At 38.6% G+C, this 19567-nt stretch overlaps 1 protein-coding gene across 3 annotated transcripts in view; it reads right to left on the reverse strand.

Moving 5' to 3' along the window:
• LOC117537323 (voltage-dependent calcium channel subunit alpha-2/delta-1-like) overlaps positions 1-19567 on the reverse strand; it is a 118542-nt gene that overhangs the window by 23589 nt on the left and 75386 nt on the right. For all 3 annotated transcript variants that reach the window (XM_034202509.1, XM_034202508.1, XM_034202507.1), the window contains exons 10-21: positions 15473-15572; positions 10476-10634; positions 9106-9210; positions 8931-9009; positions 8423-8472; positions 8165-8254; positions 7354-7416; positions 4014-4097; positions 3828-3902; positions 688-759; positions 471-542; positions 313-374 (exon numbers count right to left, since the gene is read on the reverse strand). In XM_034202509.1, coding sequence (XP_034058400.1) covers positions 313-374; positions 471-542; positions 688-759; positions 3828-3902; positions 4014-4097; positions 7354-7416; positions 8165-8254; positions 8423-8472; positions 8931-9009; positions 9106-9210; positions 10476-10634; positions 15473-15572 — 1011 coding nt within the window. The remainder of the gene's footprint in view (positions 1-312; positions 375-470; positions 543-687; positions 760-3827; positions 3903-4013; positions 4098-7353; positions 7417-8164; positions 8255-8422; positions 8473-8930; positions 9010-9105; positions 9211-10475; positions 10635-15472; positions 15573-19567) is intronic.

The following is a 19567-nucleotide window of genomic DNA, read 5'->3' on the forward strand; positions in this document are numbered from 1 at the left end:
TGCACGTTCTCCTTTTTGTTTTGAGAAGAAATTCATAATAGCAAATCTTTCAGTGAGTCCTGCAATGTATTTTTCGCAGATTAGTGGACAACACTGTTTCCAAATATGACTTCACTAAAGTGTGTCTGGACTTTGTTGAGATCACAGTCCAGCTCTAATCCCAAAGAGAACTACATAGATTTAAGAAATGATGACAAACATTTTGCAATCTGTAACATCTGGAGTTTCTCTCTTCCGGACTGAAGTTTGGTAAAAAAACAAGTTAACACATGCAAAGGATTTATCACTTAATACTTAACATGTGATATTTACCTGTAATCTGTGCCCTTCACTGGGGCAAAGGTGTAAGTCCTCTGACTCGCGTCGATGTAGCGCTTTAAGAAAAGTTTTGGTCAGTACACACAACATTTTCTGAGCAAATGTGTTTATAATCGTCATGGAATCCATTAAGCCTTTAAATACGATATTACCTCATCTTGGGATTTCACCAATGTTGATATTGTGTGACTCCCTGTGTTGCCGTCTATCATTTTCTTCCTTATCTGTTGAACAAATTCTCAAACGTAAATAAATCAACCAATTTAAAAAGGTTAAGAAAAGACAATCAGACTAAATGCAGAAATGACACTGCTATTGTTTCTGATTGAGGTCATGGAATCGTTAGTCTAATTAAACTATTCTCCAAACCTCCACTTTGATCTCATTCTCCAGCTCTGCATCCAGGAAGTCCAGTGTAACAGGTTCATGAAACTTGGCAGTCTACATAAAAAAATTGCAGGCAATTAGTATGTGGTACAATAATTTATAGTCGGTTGGTTATGACTACAAAGCAGAACAATTGAACAATACACATCAGTTATTGATCTTCTGTTTGCAAAGCACTGATTCAGACATTTTTTGGAGACCCGAAGAGGGAACTAATTATAGACACATTGATGTCAGGACACAGACTTTTGAAAATCATTTTAATTCTATGGTTGTTTTCATCTGTGGCCAATATGTGCATGTGGAATTTACAAGAAGAGCACGACTCTGGAAGGTCAATGAGAAACATATTGCTATGTTTAAAAAAACATAACCCGAGACACACATGATTGGGACATTTTAGAACAAGAAGGGATAAGTCAGCCAAATAACACAAACAAAATCAGTGAGGTAATTAAGGCTAACATTGTCTCTGCATATGCTATGCTAACATCAGGTTAATGCTTAAAATCATAGCTGCTATGCAGTAAAAAAAAAGAAGAATTTTACAACACTACACTTAATAATTGTGTTACACAGTATCCTACTGGGTTGTTAAAGAAGCTACATAGGAAATTCAGCGAGTATCTTTGATCGTGGCATTGCCTCCAAATGGCTAACAACAATTAGGCTACATGCTAATGGTGCTAACAGTGCAAACAACAGCAAAGGTGGGAAACAGATCTAACTATGCAACCATAGACTGTATATAGGTAGAAACATTTTTATGCTGTAAAGTTGGGCATTTTAACATGGGGGTCTATGGAAACTGCTCTTTTCTGCAGTCAGTCCCTATCGGCCAATATATGAACTGCAGTGTGTGGCACTTCCGTATTGGCGTCCCGGCTCTTCCCCAGAGTTTGCCGCTTGTATGCAACCCAGTCTCACGGCATTTCGTGTTATAGTCACGACATTTAATCTATTGATTCGTGTTAACCAACACGATTTTCCCCTTTTTTTCATGTCACACAGAACGATTTTAAAAGCAATGTATTTCTATTGGTAGTATGTTTCGTGCCTGCAACACGTCTTTTTGTCCGGTCGGGTCTTGGAAGACCAGAAGCTGTGTGGTTCATAAAAACATGTTCTTACTCAATATAAAGCCACAATTATTGTTTTTATTTTAAATCGTATAATGTCTGACTTTTTTTGTCGTCTGTGAGGAAAATAAATGGGGCTCAGAGCCTCAAAATACTGAAATCTGTATTTTTTAATACAGATTTCTAATTTGTTATTCTTTTCTAAATAACACACTGTTATTTACTCACCAATAACACACAATTCTCCTTGTTTTTACTTATTTGTTTAATTCCATAATCTCTGGCTTTTTTTTCTTTTAAATAAGAAAAAAGCTTTGGGGGTATCTAAAGATAAATAGTAAGCCTGACAAAGTACTTAACGTCTAATATATTGCTTTCCTGCAATGTTAACTATGTTGAAGCACTTATTTTAACTGATATTATACATATGAATTATACTCTTATGTATGTAGATAGAATAAGAAATGTGCAGAATATGACAGTTTAATGGTGGAGGTATACACACATATTGATAGATGTCTTGTAATGCACTGTTGAGGAACCTGTGACCCAAGTGTTTCATTCATTGCATACACCATAGTTCTGTATATGATATGTCAATAAAGCTTAGAAAATCTTGAAAGAGATGTGCAAAATAGCAATTATATACAGTCTGTAATTAACTATTAGTAGAGAATAACGAGTAATGAATATACTTTATTACTCGTTTCCATTCATGTCAATTGCAGATAAATGTTTAGTCTTCTCAAGCACCAACTATCAAATATCTCTCCTGATTGTTGGCACTTGACAATCACCTTCCCTGAATTTGACTGATTTAAGGGTTGTTTATATTTCACATCATTAATCAGAATCTGCAAAGTAACTCAAATACATGTAGTGGAGTAAAAATACCAGGTTAACCTCTGAATTGTAGTGGAGTAGAACGTTCCCAGTAGAGACGGCCCATAGAACATTTTGCGAAACACAATAGCCAGCATGTGTAGTTCTGGGGGGGGGGGCGTTCAATTCCAGTTTTGGATAGTCTGGCGTGGTTTCGTTCCATTTCAAACAGCTGTTTGACGCTCGGCGTAACCTTGGCGCACTGCCACTCCAACATCCAATCCCAGAGCTTGAAGATTAATCACGGGGACTGTAGTCCTAAACGATAGCTGGGGATTATGGGTAGTGTAGTGTCTTCGGCCATCCTAAACTCGATGATGCTCGAAATGTCCCTTATCGGCCTACGTCTGTTTCCGGTTATTTTTATTTTGAAATTCAGTTCCTGACGGACGCCAAAAAAGCCAGAGATTATGGAATTAAACAAATAAATAAAAGCAAGGATAATTGTGTGTTATTGGTGAGTAAATAACAGTGTGTTATTTAGAAAAGAATAACAAATTAGAAGGAAAAAAAGATTTAAAAAAATACAGATTTCAGTATTCTGAGGATCTGAGCCCCATTTATTTTCCTCACAGACGACAAAAAAAGTCCGACATTATACGATTTAAAATAAAAACAATAATCGTGGCGTGATATTGAGTAAGAAGATGTTTTTATGAACAACACAGCTTCCGGTCTTCCAAGACCCGAACGGACAAAAAGACGTGCTGCAGGCACGAAACATACTACCAATAGAAATACATTGCTTTTAAAATCGTTCTGTGTGACACGAAAAAAAGGGGAAAATCATGTTGTGAACACGAATCAATAGATGAAATGTCGTGACTATAACACAAAATGCCGTGAGACTGGGTTGAACTATGCTACTCACTTTATCTAATTAAAGAAAATCATTCTTGCTGCTACATTAATTATCTGAATGTTGTTGACTTTATTAAAGCTAGACACTAAGTAGGCCTATTATGTAATAGGATTTTTTTTAAGAGGTTCAAAATGCTTTCTTTACATTACATTACAGAAATGCTTTCTCAGTCTAAAAAGCTAGTTGACTGTCACTGACATCTGTTGTATTGTACCAGTTCGAAGTATATTATAAAATCACTCTGTTTTATCAAAGCAACCAGACGGTCCCTAGAAAAAGACAATGTAAGGTTTTCCTACCAGTGGCTGGAGATTAGGGTGGAGCAGCACATATCCATTGGGGTCAATGGCAAAGTAGTAGCCGTTTGGTCCAAACTACAGGAACAAAGGAATTAGAGAGAACATTATGCATGTTTTAGGTGAAAACCATGACATCTACGGTTTAAAAAGGCTGTTTCCTGTATGTTTCTTTTACATAGCTCTTACAGTAAAGCGAGGCGTCAGTGTCTTGATATCTTCTAGGGAGACATCAATAGCCATTACCCCCAAGATGAGCTGGTTTTGAGATTTCTGAGAGAAAAACCATAAGGGAAAAGCAGAGAGAAAGTCAGGGTTAAAACGAGACACTGTAAGAGTCCTGTTGTTCTTTCTGGATGAGTCAAGTCCCTCTGTGCACTCTGAATGATTTCAAGGAAATGGGGTGCAAAATAAATCTGGACAGTCTCATTCCCAAAAGCTTTACTTTCGCCATGAGTCACTGACAAGGCATTTCCAGGCTTTGTTTTAGCAGAGGTAACCCCGAGCGGAGGTAACCCCGAGTCCCTCGAGGTAGACATGTAAACTCATCTTGAAACACTTAGCTACTGGATCATTTGTCTCTCTGATGTGCGGGTTTGATCTCCTTTTGATTTTTGCTACGCTAGATGATCTTCCTGTGGAGGCACGTGGGAGAGCTCCGAGGGACCTCAGCATCAACAAAGGACATAAAGAAGAGCCACAAGAAAGAGGAGGATAAAAGTAAAGTATACAACATTTATTGAAAATAGACCATTCATGTTGCACGTTTGATTTTTAGTCGGTTATGTGTGAGTAAACCGCAGACTTAAATTCACCCACCGTGTCAAAATGTCAGACAGAGGAAATTGAGTCAGTCAGTTAGTGGAGTGATTCAAAAAAAATAATCTGGTAATGAGCATGTTTATTATACTGAATCCACCATTGTTTCTTTTGAACAGCTATCAGAACAATATTCCCAAAGAGATCAAGAAGAAAGACTCCAGGTTATTCCAGTAGCAATCATTTTAGAAGGATCAGCTTAGACCAGTGTTTCTCAAACGTTTTCATACCAAGGACCACTTAACCAATAAAAAAACACTCGCGGACCACTAGTGCTGTAGCGACGTGTCGACGACTTCAAAATATCGTCGACGACATATTTCCGCGTCGACGCGTCGCTACACACACGTGGGTCACCCAAAGCAACAAGCAGTTCGCAATCGCACTTCAAACACAATGGAGACTGAAACGGCTACCACCTCCTCCTCACAGGATTGCGCACGAAGCCCCCAAACGAAAACATCTCGCCCTAGGTCTTCAAAAGCATGGGAATATTTTAAAGTTAGTCCAAAACGCAAAGATATTTATATATTTATATCTCACTGAGACTGCTGCTTGACCGGAAGCAGCAGCTAGCTGTGGTGGCTACCATTAGCAGCTAGCATTTGCTCTCCGATTTTTACATAAAATGGAATTATGGATTATAAATTCAATCATTTTTTTATACATAGACGTTAAAAACCTATGGACTAACCGATTCAGCCGCGTTTTTAATCATTTTAATGCCATTGAACACGTCTTTTGATCAGATTGACAGCTACGGTGGTGAGACGATCTCCCTAGAAGCTCTGTGAAGGTACGTGTTGTGATGACTGTATTTGCTTCCCCTGTCGCGAGTCCGGATCACTCAGTGATGATACTATATACCTACATAATCTGTGGAGTCTCAGCTTTAATCGGATATATTGTATGTGCAGCTACGATAAGTAATAAGGGTACTTTTATCTTGAGTTCTGTGCCAATGTCCGTTAGCATTTTTCGCTCAGGGGTCATTTAGATGCTTCTTATGAGACTTGTGTTTTGTTTTGGTAAACATGGTTTGTATCGTCAGTTAGCTGAGATTATTTCCGTTAATCTGGTATAACACATTAATAGGTTCTTAAATATTAAGATCCCCTGAGACACAGTATCGTGAAACATTTTTTTTTTACATTACTTTTTTTTACATTACGTTTTTTATGAATTGAACAACAGAAAAATAATCGTTAGATTAGTCGACTAATCGATCAAATAATCGCCCGATTAATCGTTTTCAAAATAATCGTTTCCCCCCAGCACTACGGACCACCTAACTCCACAAATATCCAAAAACACATTGTTTTTCTAGAACAGATTACAAATCGCCTGCAAATGGTACAAACAAGTGGCAACATGTTTGATGAAGGTGTTGCGCTGGGCCATATCATGCAATTGAAAGTGAAACTTAAGCTCGTTCCATTGCGGAGATATTCCCGCGAGAGTGCAGAAAACTTAAATGTATTTATTTATTTCAAATGTGAAATGTTACCAATATACTCACGGACCACTAGGGGGCGCTCACGGACCACCAGTGGTCCGCGGACCACACTTTGAGAAGCACTGGAGCCTTATGGCGCGTTTCCACTGCAGGCCTCGCTCGGCCTCGCTCGGTTTGGTTAGGCCTTATTAGGCCCGGCTCACTTTAATGCTGCGTTTCCATTACAGTTTAGAAACTGGGGCAGTTACTATAGTAACGCAGTGTAGGCGGAGCCGTGACGTCATCTTCAATGAGAGCCCCAGAAAAACAACACAGCCGTTAGCTCTTAGCACTCAGAGCTCACAGCTCTTCATATCTGTTCAGAAACTTGACAAAAGTTAAACAAGTACAAACCACAGACTGCCTGTGTCATGGCGAATACAGTCGCTGGTTTATTTATGTCTGTATAGGCCGTTGTTGTGAGTGTGGACGGTCGGAGCATATATAACGTTAGCTTAGCCAAGAAAAAACACGCATTTTAAAAAGGTTTTTCGCCTGCCGTCCGTCTGCAGACTTGTCAAAGCATTAATTCATGGTTTTTACTAACCGGTATCAGTATGTTGTTACTTCGGCATCATTTTGAAACGTGTATTACAATTAATTCACGGTCAAATATGTTCATCTTGTTGTAGTTGTAGCCCCCTTGCCAGCGATTCTCTCTCTAGTTTAGCATACTCAGCCCGACTCAGCCTGGTTGTTCCTGGCCCTAGAACCACGATTTAGTCGGGCCAGAAAAAAGGTGAAAAAGTAGCCCCGGGCCAAAACTAGGCCAAGTGGAAACGCAACCAAAAACGGGCCCCGCACGGCTCGGCACGCTTAAAGCGAGCTACCCGCTGCAGTGGAAACGCGCCATCAGACAACCATAAATTAAATGACTACCACTGGAAGGGTTTTGGAAATGAAAAGGCAACCATGTAATTTTAGATATTAAGCTGATATGATTGAAGAAAGACGGGTAAAATGGGTGAGGTTTAAACACAAATCATTTCTACATCTGTGACAAATCTAATTTCATCAGTTTTTAAAAAATTTAATTTATTGTTTTATCGTTCTATTTATTATCCTATTTTGAGTATGCTTTGTAACAATAGAATGTCTTTATAGAAAAATCTTTAAGGAAAAACAGTACTAACAAAAACGAGATAAATTAGTTAACCAGAATCTACAGTATAGGAAATAAGTCAAAATGAGGATCAAAAGCAGTCTCTTGTTTACCTTTGAACCTGTGTTGGTTTTGTTGAAGACTGGCAGAGTTCCAGTAATCACCAGGCCGAGTTCCTGGAAGATAAAACACACAACATATGGAATAAACATTAAAGTCAAATCCTTCACATTTATGGCATACATTCACAAAATACCACATAATGTGTTATCTATTTGTGAATGAGACAAAAAGCAACTCGAACTTTAAAAAAATATGTTTACCGTAACAAAAAACAGACATATTTCTGGTGGTGACGAGGTCAATATAGTCACACACTTTGAAAGCGTCTTATCAGTGAAATGAATGACAATATCCAAACCGTTTGGCTCAGTTTACCAGACTGCTTTCTTATCTACAAAGTTAGTCTTGACAGAAGCTTAAGCACCACAAGAAACTGATCGGTTGAGCATTTTTGAAATAAAGTGAATCTGCCTTTTCACAAACACGCCTGGAGTTGAAGATGTGTTTACTGCGATGACAAACAGAACATGTCAATACTTATCTGGAATCCTTCATCAGATAGAAAACAGAGATCATGCTTATTCTTGATGAGCTCCACATTTGGGCACAAATGTCACTTTGTTTTCCTACTGTTTTCTCAAAGCTTATTTTGTAATAACATGCATTTTACCTCTGATAAAATACAGACTTACCAAAGGATCTGGAATCCTTCATCAGACAGAAAACAGATTGCATGCTTATTGCATGCTTATTCTTGATGAGCTCCACATTTGACCACAAATGTCACTTTGTTTTCCGACTGTTTTTCTCAAAGCTTATTCTGTAACAACATGCATTTTATCTGTTATAATACGGACTTACCAAAGCATCTAGGTAGACGTTGGTCCACTGAACCTGCTTGGCTTTCCTTTCAGCCTTCACCATGGGCCTGCCTAATACATCCAGATACTCCTGCAGAGAAAGATGAGTACTACAGTTATAATTGACTATGTGCGCATCAGTCATTCCACCACAAGAGGGCATAACACACAACTGGTTAAGTAAAGCAGGGTGAGAGAGATAAGTGAAGTAGCAGCCATTTGTTGACACACAGGTATTTATTGAAGTGTTGTAGTTTACCTGGGTGTTGATCCGGATTGCTCCTATAGATGGGATCTCATAGTAGTACCCTGAGAAATAGACAAAACCTTTATTCAAACAATAAAAACATTAGCTGCATTAGGAGGACATTCCCTGATGATAAAACGGCTTAAATTACCAGATCAATTGAGCACATCTTATGTATTTAGCAAGAGACTATAATCATAAATATCTAGTATCTAGTAGTACTATTCTGGGGTGGGCAATGTACGTAATGAAAATAGGAATTGTACTGAAAAGCAAGCAGCAATCTCTAATTTAAGGTGGACTAAAAATAAACTTAGAAATTAAATTCAAGGGCAATTCTGAAAAAGGCATACAAAGGCTATTTTAGGTTAAAAAAATTAAAGTGGTACATTTACAATAAAAACGAACAGATTATGAAGTCATAAATCTACAAGAAAAACTCAGATAAACAATGTATTTGCCACATGCAGACTTTAGTGAGATCATGTATCAATTCAGAAATGTGATGCATGTTAAATACCTTTATTAGCGCAGGCCATCCACTGTATTGGTCCTTTGTCATAGTTGTGTTGACCTACTGAAAATGTAAAGATGCGCACCTGGGAGGAGAAGAACAAACATAAAACACTGAATATGATCAAAAGCAAAGTCTGCTATATTGTACTTTCTAAACATCTTGTGTTTTACAGTCTTACCGCTTGCTTGGGGTTGTATTTTTTAAAGATCTCCTCTGCCCTCTCTTCTCCTCCGTCAGTGAACAGCATGATAATCTTGTTACAGTTTGCCCTTGACACATTCGTCTAGGGGATACAAAGGCAACATGTTGGCATTTCAAGCATTATTTAACCAAGTAGACAACACATACTAATAACAACACATACTTTAATAATTATGAGCAGGCTGAAGATGTAATTGCAAGAAGACTTCAAGGCTCATTCCTTTTTATGCAAGTACAGAAGATGGCAGGGAAACATTAGCTTTTACACAGCTATGTGTACTGTAAATGTTCAGCAAATTAGTATATTAAAAAGTATTCAATTTATTTTGTATAATTTATAATGTTTAGATACTCCTTTGAATAAAGGTATTTTTGATTGAGAAAATGTATAGTTTTAATTTTGTAATGTTTATCTTTATTTTATTTGCATGTTATTCTATTCAAAGTGCAGCTGTGACAAAATCATTTCTCAATTTGGGATAAATAATGTATCTATCTATATTCAAACATTCTGTAATGCACGAAACGACCACAAGAGGTCGACATATACTCACTCTTTATTAGAACACCACCAGGGTTGAGTCTTATTTTCCTTCATTATTTTCATAATTGAATGCAAGTGTTAAATTAAATGAACACATTTGATTAGATTTCGAAGGGTTTAATCAAGCCTCTGAGTTGGTTTTCAAACTCCAAGGGAAATGATTGGATACAATAATCAAACAACAGATTGACAGAGCCACCCAAACATACTGTTCCTACCAACACCCACTGAACATGTACTCCTACTCCCTTATGGTCTACAACTACCATGGCCCCTGGTAGACCCCCACACACATACAAACAAAGACTATAACACCTGTTGTGCAATACTACTTATTTGCAATATATATACACACACACACACCGCTTCATATTACTACTGGTGGCTGTCCCTCAGAATCTGAATCCCTTTATTAGTCCCACAGAGGGGACAATTGTTACGGCAGAAAAGAGCCAAAGACAGCTTAATGTTAGCTAAGATTAGTTAGACAAATCAACTTGTCTAATAATACATCTGTAAATAACCACCTTTAAGTCTATCATCTGGCTAATATTTTACAACTTTACACATGCTACACATATATTTTTTCCAATAATTGTACTGGTACTGGATGTGTAGTTTGTAAATTGTGTAATCTCTACTTTTACCTTTAATATTATATGCATGATTCTCAATTAGCATGAATCGATCTTTAGCTCTTTACTTGCTGTAACAATGTGCATCTGTGGGACGAATAAAGTTATTCTGATTCTGATGCTAACCACACATCATTTCCAACATGCCCGCCCACGCCGACACTTTACCTGTGCGAGCTGCTCGAAAGCCAGTTCGAAGCCGCCCCTGTAGTTGGTGATTCCCTTGGCTATGATGCCCTTCACGGCATCTTTCAGCACCCTCTTGTTGCGCACGTTGGCCTGCACCAGGTTCTCAAAGCACGATGCATACGTTGCCTTGTCATTGAACTGGAGGGAAGAGGGAAGGAGGGATGACGGGAAGTGGAGGGAAGGCACTTGCACATATTTCCTGTTAAATATGTGGCCTGTTTTCCCTTTCGTAACAAAGGCATGCGGTGTCCCTTAAATGTATCGGATTGAGGGTTTTTTTAAGAGAGAGATTAAATTGATTCCATTATATTTAAAAAAAAGTATGTAATTATCGACAGAATGTATTGACCATAGACGTATTGACACCTTTATATATACAGTCTATGTTTGACACACATGTTATAGAGTGAGCTGCTTCAATAACGCTTCTTGGCTTTGCAAAATGGTGTCATGTGTGAAATTAAATCAGTTTTAATCAAAAGTCTGCACTGACCGAAGGGATCTAAAGGAGCAGAAGGAAGGATTGGCAGGAGAGCAGGTAGGGATGTGAAAACAGTGGCATAAGGAAGTAAAAATACATACATTTTGATTATTGAGGAATTACGCTGTAGAGACAAACATTAATGTGACCGGTTAAAAATATACACATCTCTACAAGTTAAGTGTCCGCAGTTTAATATTTGTGAATCGTTAATGTGGAGGAGCAGATGGAACCTTATAATGTCATGCACAAATACAAACACACTTGTACTTGTGGCATAGTGGGGACACACACGGCGAACACATGCACTCACAGCATCTATAGAGGACTCATGGCTCATTAATACCCAACATATGTCTTGGCCTTGACTGCAGCTTTCAAATCATGATGATTTGCAAAACACACACTAATACACACTTTCAAACAACTACATACACACCAGATGCACAGATACTATTTTTTTTTTTACAGTACTTCAGTTATTTCTAGCAACAGATATTGTAAAATATCTGCAGATGCTCATCATTTATCTCAAATACTTTTACCATATTACCTTTTACTTGGATTGCCCGGCTGGTTACATATAGCTTTCTGCTTGTCTAAGTCTATAGTGAATTATGGCACTTGTAAAAGATTCAACTGTGTATTCTCTGAGTACAATGAAATAAAGAGCTACAAGGAAAGACATTTTCGAGGTGACTTTTAGCTTCTGAAAGACAGCCAGCACTATAACATAGTTAAAGTTATACTTAGTGTTATTCGGGCAAAGTAGCCCAAATATTCAAGGTGCAGAAACAGAAAAGTTCTTCACTTAACCAACATGGAATGTTCATTGTACTTGTAATGATTATAGCACCATTATATAAGATGCCAATAAACCCATTAGCCAGCCTCTACAAGCTAAGGATACACTTTCAAACAATTACTGTTCATTATTTTGCTTTTTCTCTTTATACACTCATAATGACTGTTTCCAACATGTTTCCAAGCCTAAGTTACGGGACAAATACTGCCAAGACATTTCCTTTAAAAAGATGTACACCTACACACACCCACCCATATGGTATGTTTGAACTTCATCTGCCTTATAGTACACATCTTAAAATATGCTAGATAAAGTGATACATGTTCAGCAGGACAGCATTGTCTGTATGTGTGCTATTCATATCTGTGTTCTTATACTAAACATCTCAAATGGTCAGGATAATTGTTCTCCATTGTAACAGCATACATTTCGATGCATACACAAAGAGTTGTATGGAATTGTTTTTAGCTTTCTCTGGTTTTTGTGTGTCACCTCAGCACAACATCCTCATATAAGGGTCATTAAGATATATTGACCAACAGATAACCCTTTTAATTCATTACATTTGAATTCACTATACAAACAGTTAAAGGTTATATCCTCATGGAAGGGATTAAGGCTGAAATCATTAATTAACAGATTTTACATTCAAAAAGCTTCAACATTATTGTGGAAGAACTGAGCTTGAGGCAATCAATAAACGTATTACATTGCTGCCTTATTTCATTAACTTGAAGCCCTTTCACTTAGCTAAATTGAATATTCCAAACACAAACATAAACCATTTATTAAAGGAAGTAAAGGAAATGTAATTAACTCTAGAAAGCCAACTGAAAAGTGCATTAATATTCACTCCCATTAAGAACATGGGTTGCAAATAAGAATAGTGCCAGTGTATCCTAATAAGCACGTACACAGTATGCCAAATATGCAAGCAACTCAAGTGAGATATTTCATATAAATGTATATCGTTTTTAAAAGTTGGCAAATTGGGCATTATTGGTGGAGTTGAGGATTGCAGCCAGACAAACCACCTGTATGCTAGAGGTATATACAGGTTTTTTTTATGAGAAACAAATATATTGATTTAAGAAATGTTGTTTTCTGATGTAACATTTTGTAAGAAAAGACGCTTTTATGTGTGGGACCTACCCTATGAGAAGAACACCACCATTATGACGGAGAAATTATATCATGAAAGTTTACGGTGCTTATTAAGCATTTAAAAACGTATGTGGTAAGTTGCCAAAGTGCTTTGTTTTGAACGTTCATCAGTATTATAATCAAAAAGAGAAATATGAACGTTAGTTTTTACTGAAATGATCAAATAAAGTCAACATCTCACAGTCTTTACTGAGCTGTGTGGGGTTTGTTCAACTTTTAAAAGATGTTTGAATGGTGATATACACAGGGATAGATGGTAAGGACTAACGTTTATAATAAATACATTTGTATTGATTTTAAGATCTTTTCATACAATCATACGTATCATTTGTATTAATGTGGACCGGAGGGAGAGGGTGACGAGCATAAGTTTCACTTTCCTTTTTTATTTCAATTCCAACTTTGGTCATGAAGAATGTGTTTCTCTGTTGTCCACGTTCATAAAGCATAAAACAACAGCATCAGAGCACGGTGCAGAGTCTCTAGATGAGTTTACAGTAGTCCCTCGTTCTTATTAAACATCCATGTTGTAGTCCGCTGTATAGAAAACTGTAGTTTCCATAGTTTCCCTACAGCAGCAGCAGACGTACATTCATGACGTCCGCTGGCGCATCATAAACACACGTCGGATAGTGAAAGTGCAGTCGATTCTCTAAAGCACTCTTCTCCTAAGTCCTTTTGAATTCTCCTATCCACTATCCCTTAACCCCGTGACGTTTCACTCAGAGGTCAAGGAATAGGAGATTTAGGAGCTGATTTTTGGATTATTCGACTGCAGCCTAAGGACCAATCCCAAATCACCCCCTCGACCCTACCCCTCCGTGACGGAGTGAACTCCATCACTGAAACAAGAACACAGTTTAAAAGGTGAGTGATTTGTAAAATATCCATAAAGAAAAAGAAAATCTGTTTACCATAAATTCATTTTGCTCTCAAAGTGCACCAGGTTGATGTAGTTAACTTCAATATTTAAAACAAAAATCTTCCCGGGGAGCATGCCCCCGGACCCCCCTATAGGAGGTGAGGACCCCCCCACTTATAAAATAGCACTTTACCTCTGCTTACACCTAGACTATATGCCATTTTATATGGTGTGAGCTGATTATCGAGCCTTCATTGTAAGAGTCGCGGGTACACTGTGTATGTGCGTATTCCACTGTAGCGCCCGGTACATTAATGGAAAACCCTAGTTTGTACATGTTCAATACATTTGTAACACTGTACACATGAACGTTTCTTTTTTCGGTTCACCAAAAAAAAAATCTCACTCCAAGCTGAACTCAAATGTTGGCAGCCCTGACTCATCTCTCTCGAGTTTTATTTTTTACCTTTGCCAAAAGCCACTGTGTCAAGAGTCCTACTTGGGTTGCCGTCCGGAGTTGTCCAATATGGCGGACCATCTCGCACATGCGCACTACAGATCGGGCAGGGGGACAGATCGGGTAGTGACAGTGACAACTGGTCTCAAATCAGCACCGCTGCAGACTCGCTGTTTGAGGGCTTGATAGCCCACACCGCTCCACACCGTTTTGGAACAGCACTTAATATGGCGGACCCTCCGCGCGAATGCGCAAACGGAGGGGGAGCGTTTAGGGGTAGGGTGTAGGGGGTGATTGGGCCTAAATATAGAAAGCTAGAAATACACGCTAGCTTAGCATAAAGACACAGATAAGAAAACAGCCAGCCGTGCTCTGTCCAGACAAAATCTGACTACGCTCAGCTCTGAAGGTCACTAATTCTTCACAAATACATTTTCCATCTTAAGCTAAGCTAGGCGGTTGCTAGCTGTAACGGCCCGTCCACACTACTACTATTCTTCTAATAGAAAGAAACAACCACTGGTACCACCGGTTATTTTTCTTCACACACCTACTATTGGGAGGAGGTATGAATCTGACTTATAAAGCCTGAAATAGAGCTTTAAATTATGATGGATGAATATTTCCTCAATCCCCTTGTCAGTAAATGCTTTGGTGCCTGAGATTTCTACAGGGGCCTTTTTCCATTTCATGCCACTGATTCAAATATGGGTCACAAATACAGCCCACGTTCATTTATCAGACGTATCTTGTGGCATTTCAGGGTTCTATTGCTCTATTCGGCACACATATATGAATTCGGCTCTGATGTTCTTGACTCATACATAGACACACATGCACAGTCACTAACACTCATCTACTATACATAAATAGGCTATATATACTGTACACAAAGATACTTTGAGTGACACAAATGAGCAAACACGCATGCATGCATCCCTGCCAAGCCATAATAACAATCCATCCATGTGCGGTACATTAAGTCACTCAAAAGGTCACTGCCATGTTTAAACCAATGACTCAAAACGCTGGAGTAAAGCTACTCAAACAGCCAAGCCAAACATACGTCCACATTAACATTCAGAAACCTGGAATTTCAATACATAATTATAAAGTATCATAAGAACTTCATAGAAAGGACTATGAAAAAGAAAAATAGTTACTTAAAGAGATACAAAGGCAAGTATTTTTATAGCAAAATACTCACGTAGACCACGTTCACGTAGTCATCGTCAGAAAGGGTCTCCAGCATCTTGTTGACGGACGTTTTGATGAGTATGAGGGTGAGACCAGATACACTGCCACTCCTGCAGTATGGAACAAAGATGATCTGTGTTTTATCCACACGTTTTTTTTACCATAGTACGTATAAAAACACTTTTCATCTGGTTCTCTCTATTATTTTGTAAGCACAGCTAGATAAGAAAATGGATATATTAACATTAAGTCGATTTTTTTAAAGAAAGACTATTACCATCTGTTCATTTGCCTTTTGATATCTTGTGTACAAGACAACTGAACCTGATTTCACTGGGTATCTAAAACATGAATATTAAAAAAAATAGCAATAAGTTGGCGAGATATCTTACTATGTGCCAAAAAGTTGAACAGACTGAACAACTGACATTGCCATCTGTAAAGCCTTCTGCACAAGTAGAGGAAAATAAACTATTCACGCGTGAAAGGCAGGGACCTCGTGACTGCAAGTTTCTTCCATTAACAAGCAGGCTAGATATGGGAACATTTATTACATTAACCTGTTAAGTTTTTCAGGTCTCAGGCTCGAAAATTACTATATCTTCACTTCTAAAAAGGGGTAAATTAATAATCTTTTTTCTCAAAGCAATGATAAACCTGTGAGTTGGATGTAGAAAAGTCTGAATCAATATAGAATGTTTTTTATTTTAAAGTAAATTCAGATTGAACATAGTAAAACAATGTAAATTATAGTGTCCGTCCAAAAAAACCACATTACTTACAGTATAGTGAAAACCACCCTTGAATGATGGGATAGTAGACAAAAACCTTTAGGAATCCAAACTATAACATATAATAAGTACCCTGTATCAAGATTGATGCAAAACAAGTGAAATTTGACCTTTTTAGAGAGGTTTAGCAAAAACACTTCTGGGGTCATTTTGGTGGATTTGCCATATCTCTGGCCCCCCTCGGTCGATTTTGATGATTGACACCTCTTTTGAACGGTTAGAGCCAATAGAATCGAAGGGGAAGTTCTTAAATCCACATACACGTTACCATTGTGGAGTGAGAGTGATGCGCATGCAGCTTGCCCAAACCGAAAGCTATGTTATGCTCTGAAAACTACGCTTTTTGCCATAAATATGACGATGGATTATCAGTAATCATTTCAAAGTGACACAGAGACATTTTATGCGTTTTAATGCCATTGAACACAACTTTTGATCAGAAAACAGCAAAGGTAAGACTTATTTTCCGTTTTGGTCCCGTAAAGCTACGTTGAGTGTTGTCTGGGTTTGCCTTCTATGCCCTGAGTTTTTCAGTGATGATACTTATACCTCTAGAATCTGTGGAATCTCAGCTTTAATCTGATATCTTGTTTCTACAGATCTGATAAGTAATAAAGTATTTCTACCGTGAGGTCTGTGCTAAGTGCGTTAGCATTTTTTCACTTAGTGCTAGTGCTAAATTCAGAGGCTTGGTGTTAGAGTTGTGTATTGTTTAGCTAAAAATTGTTCATATTGTCAGTTAGCTGAGTTTCTTCCCGTTAAGTGGGTATGACACATTATTAGGTTGTTAAATGTTAAGAAACCCTGAGACAATAACAACAAAATAACAAAACGCGTTAATAACAAAACAAAAAATAACGCCACTAATTATTTTAACGCGATTAACGCATGTGTATTTTTTTTCCTCGGCCGCCCCGTAGTTTCAGAGCGCATCGAGTTTAAAATACCATCTACAAGCTGATGCTGACAGCCCCGCTCCTGCCGCCCGCTTGTGGCAGACCACACTTCCACGCTCACCGGCAGGCACCGACTGGTTATTGGGAGGACCGGGAGGGTGTGTGTATGTGTGGCCCGAGCGAGCGAGAGACCTTACGTGCATTGTTGTTGTTAGCATCTGGTGCTAGCTAACTGCGCTAACGGATATAAGGAGCTGTTTAAATGAAAACAGAGGAGCGCTCTATCCACACAACTGCGCCGAGCACTTGACTTTATGCAGGTAGCCAGCAGTAGCGTGGCGTGGGGAAAAATGTAGGGGAAGCCCATTTTTTGGGTCGGGGGGTGGTCAATAACGTAACCAGATGAGTGATTACAGAACCCGGTATCATTTTACACACATTGGTATCACACAGATGCAGGACTTGCACACGCCTGTTATCTAACCGAAAGGTCCGCACGCACTCTCCAGCTGAAACTCTCTCCTTATTAATTTAAGCATTTTACTTATTAATGTATGCAGACAATCACACAATCTATGTGATTTTTGGATTTACCGTGCCTCTCAATTGCCCGTGACAGGTTGGCAAGGTCGATGAATCCTGAAGTTGCCCAAGGATTGTTCAGGGAGCACGAATCCTTGTCAAAAAGAAGACATGGCCAGCAAATTAGACGCTGAAGTTTAGCGCTTCCAGTTAGCCACTCCGTGCGGACATAATTGTCCTCATTGAACGTCCGATTCTCTCCCTTTTTCCTCTGCGTACACACAGCTCGAGTGCGGGCATTTGCCTGTCATCTGATTTAATTTGTAGTTGCTGCTGTAGCGGAAGTTTAGTAAAGTTATGTTTGATTAAGTACGCCAAATCTCCACCCTCCATAATGCTTCATTTGCTTGATAATTTCTAACGGCGGTGATGACAGTTACAGTATTAAAACTGATGTTGATGTGATTTGATTGGATGGCAGTGTCCAATCAAATCGCCAGCCGCCAGCCGCCTCTGAAGGGAAGCAAGAGGCGGCTAGCTTCCCTTGGCATGGCCCTGACCAATCACAGGTTGGCAGGGGCATCACGTGGGCCTCATCTGATTGGTCAATCCCTCCATTTTTTTTCACCAAGGGAAGCTAGATTCGGCTGGCCTCCTCTCGCAACAGTGAGTGCAATCTACTGTTTCACCATAACATCTAGAGGGGCGCTGTTTGTTTCACTCTTTGTAAAATACTCAATGAGAATGGGGGAGAGCCGGGCCGGCAGCAACACACAGCAAAGGAGAATTATCGAAACAAAACAAAGTGTTTGTATTTATTTATTTAAATTATAACTACAATCCGAAAAAACAGGGGAAGCCTGGCTTCCCTTGGCCTCCGGGAGAAAACGCCACTGGTAGCCAGACAGTGGGACATTGTACGAAAAGTCAGCACACTCAGCACAAGTATAGTAATGCTAGGCCACACACACACACACACACACACACACACACACACACACACACACACACACACACACACACACACACACACACACACACACACACACACACACACACACACACACACACACACACACACACACACACACACACACACACACACACACACACACACACACACACACACACACACACACACACACACACACACACACACACACACACACACACACACACACACACACACACACACACACACACACACACACACACACGTATTGTATGAGAGGTTCCAGGTTGAATTGAGGCGAATATTTGTAATGTTCAGAGGTTGTTGTGTTTAATATTCATGAGAATATTTGTCATTGTTCAAATGATAATAAACATTAGCATAAAGCATATTTGTCCACTCATATGTTGATAAGAGTATTAAAAACTTGAAAAATATTCCTCTAAGGTACATTTAGAACAGATCAAAAATGTGCGATTAATTTGCGATTAATCGCGATTAACTATGGACAATCATGCGATTAATCGCGATTAAATATTTTAATCGACTGACAGCCCTAAAAATATCACTTCATTATTAAGAGAAGGCTCCTTTAATAATATTCTATATATTATTGCTAAACAAGATGGGGACCATGCACCAATGGATCTGTAAAATGCAACTTAATTTGTTCTTACACATAAAGGCATAGGGACAGAAACAGGAACGAGATGTTATTTTCACCAAAGAGTAACGGAGGCAGCTTTTAATATCCAATAAGCCTCATAAATCCCCTGGATGACAACTTCCAGAGCTTTAATAAGAGCTGCAAATGTAGGCAACATTTCTTTTTTCTAATATTGCTTGTCATTTAGCCCTGAAACTCTCATTTATAGTGTCTTTTAAAATGAAACAAGCAACAAATATTCAGAAAAATTAAGTGATATTGGTCGTGGTGAATAATT

The sequence above is a fragment of the Gymnodraco acuticeps genome, unplaced genomic scaffold (assembly GCF_902827175.1).
Source record: "Gymnodraco acuticeps unplaced genomic scaffold, fGymAcu1.1, whole genome shotgun sequence".
Classification (NCBI taxonomy): Eukaryota; Metazoa; Chordata; class Actinopteri; order Perciformes; family Bathydraconidae; genus Gymnodraco; species Gymnodraco acuticeps.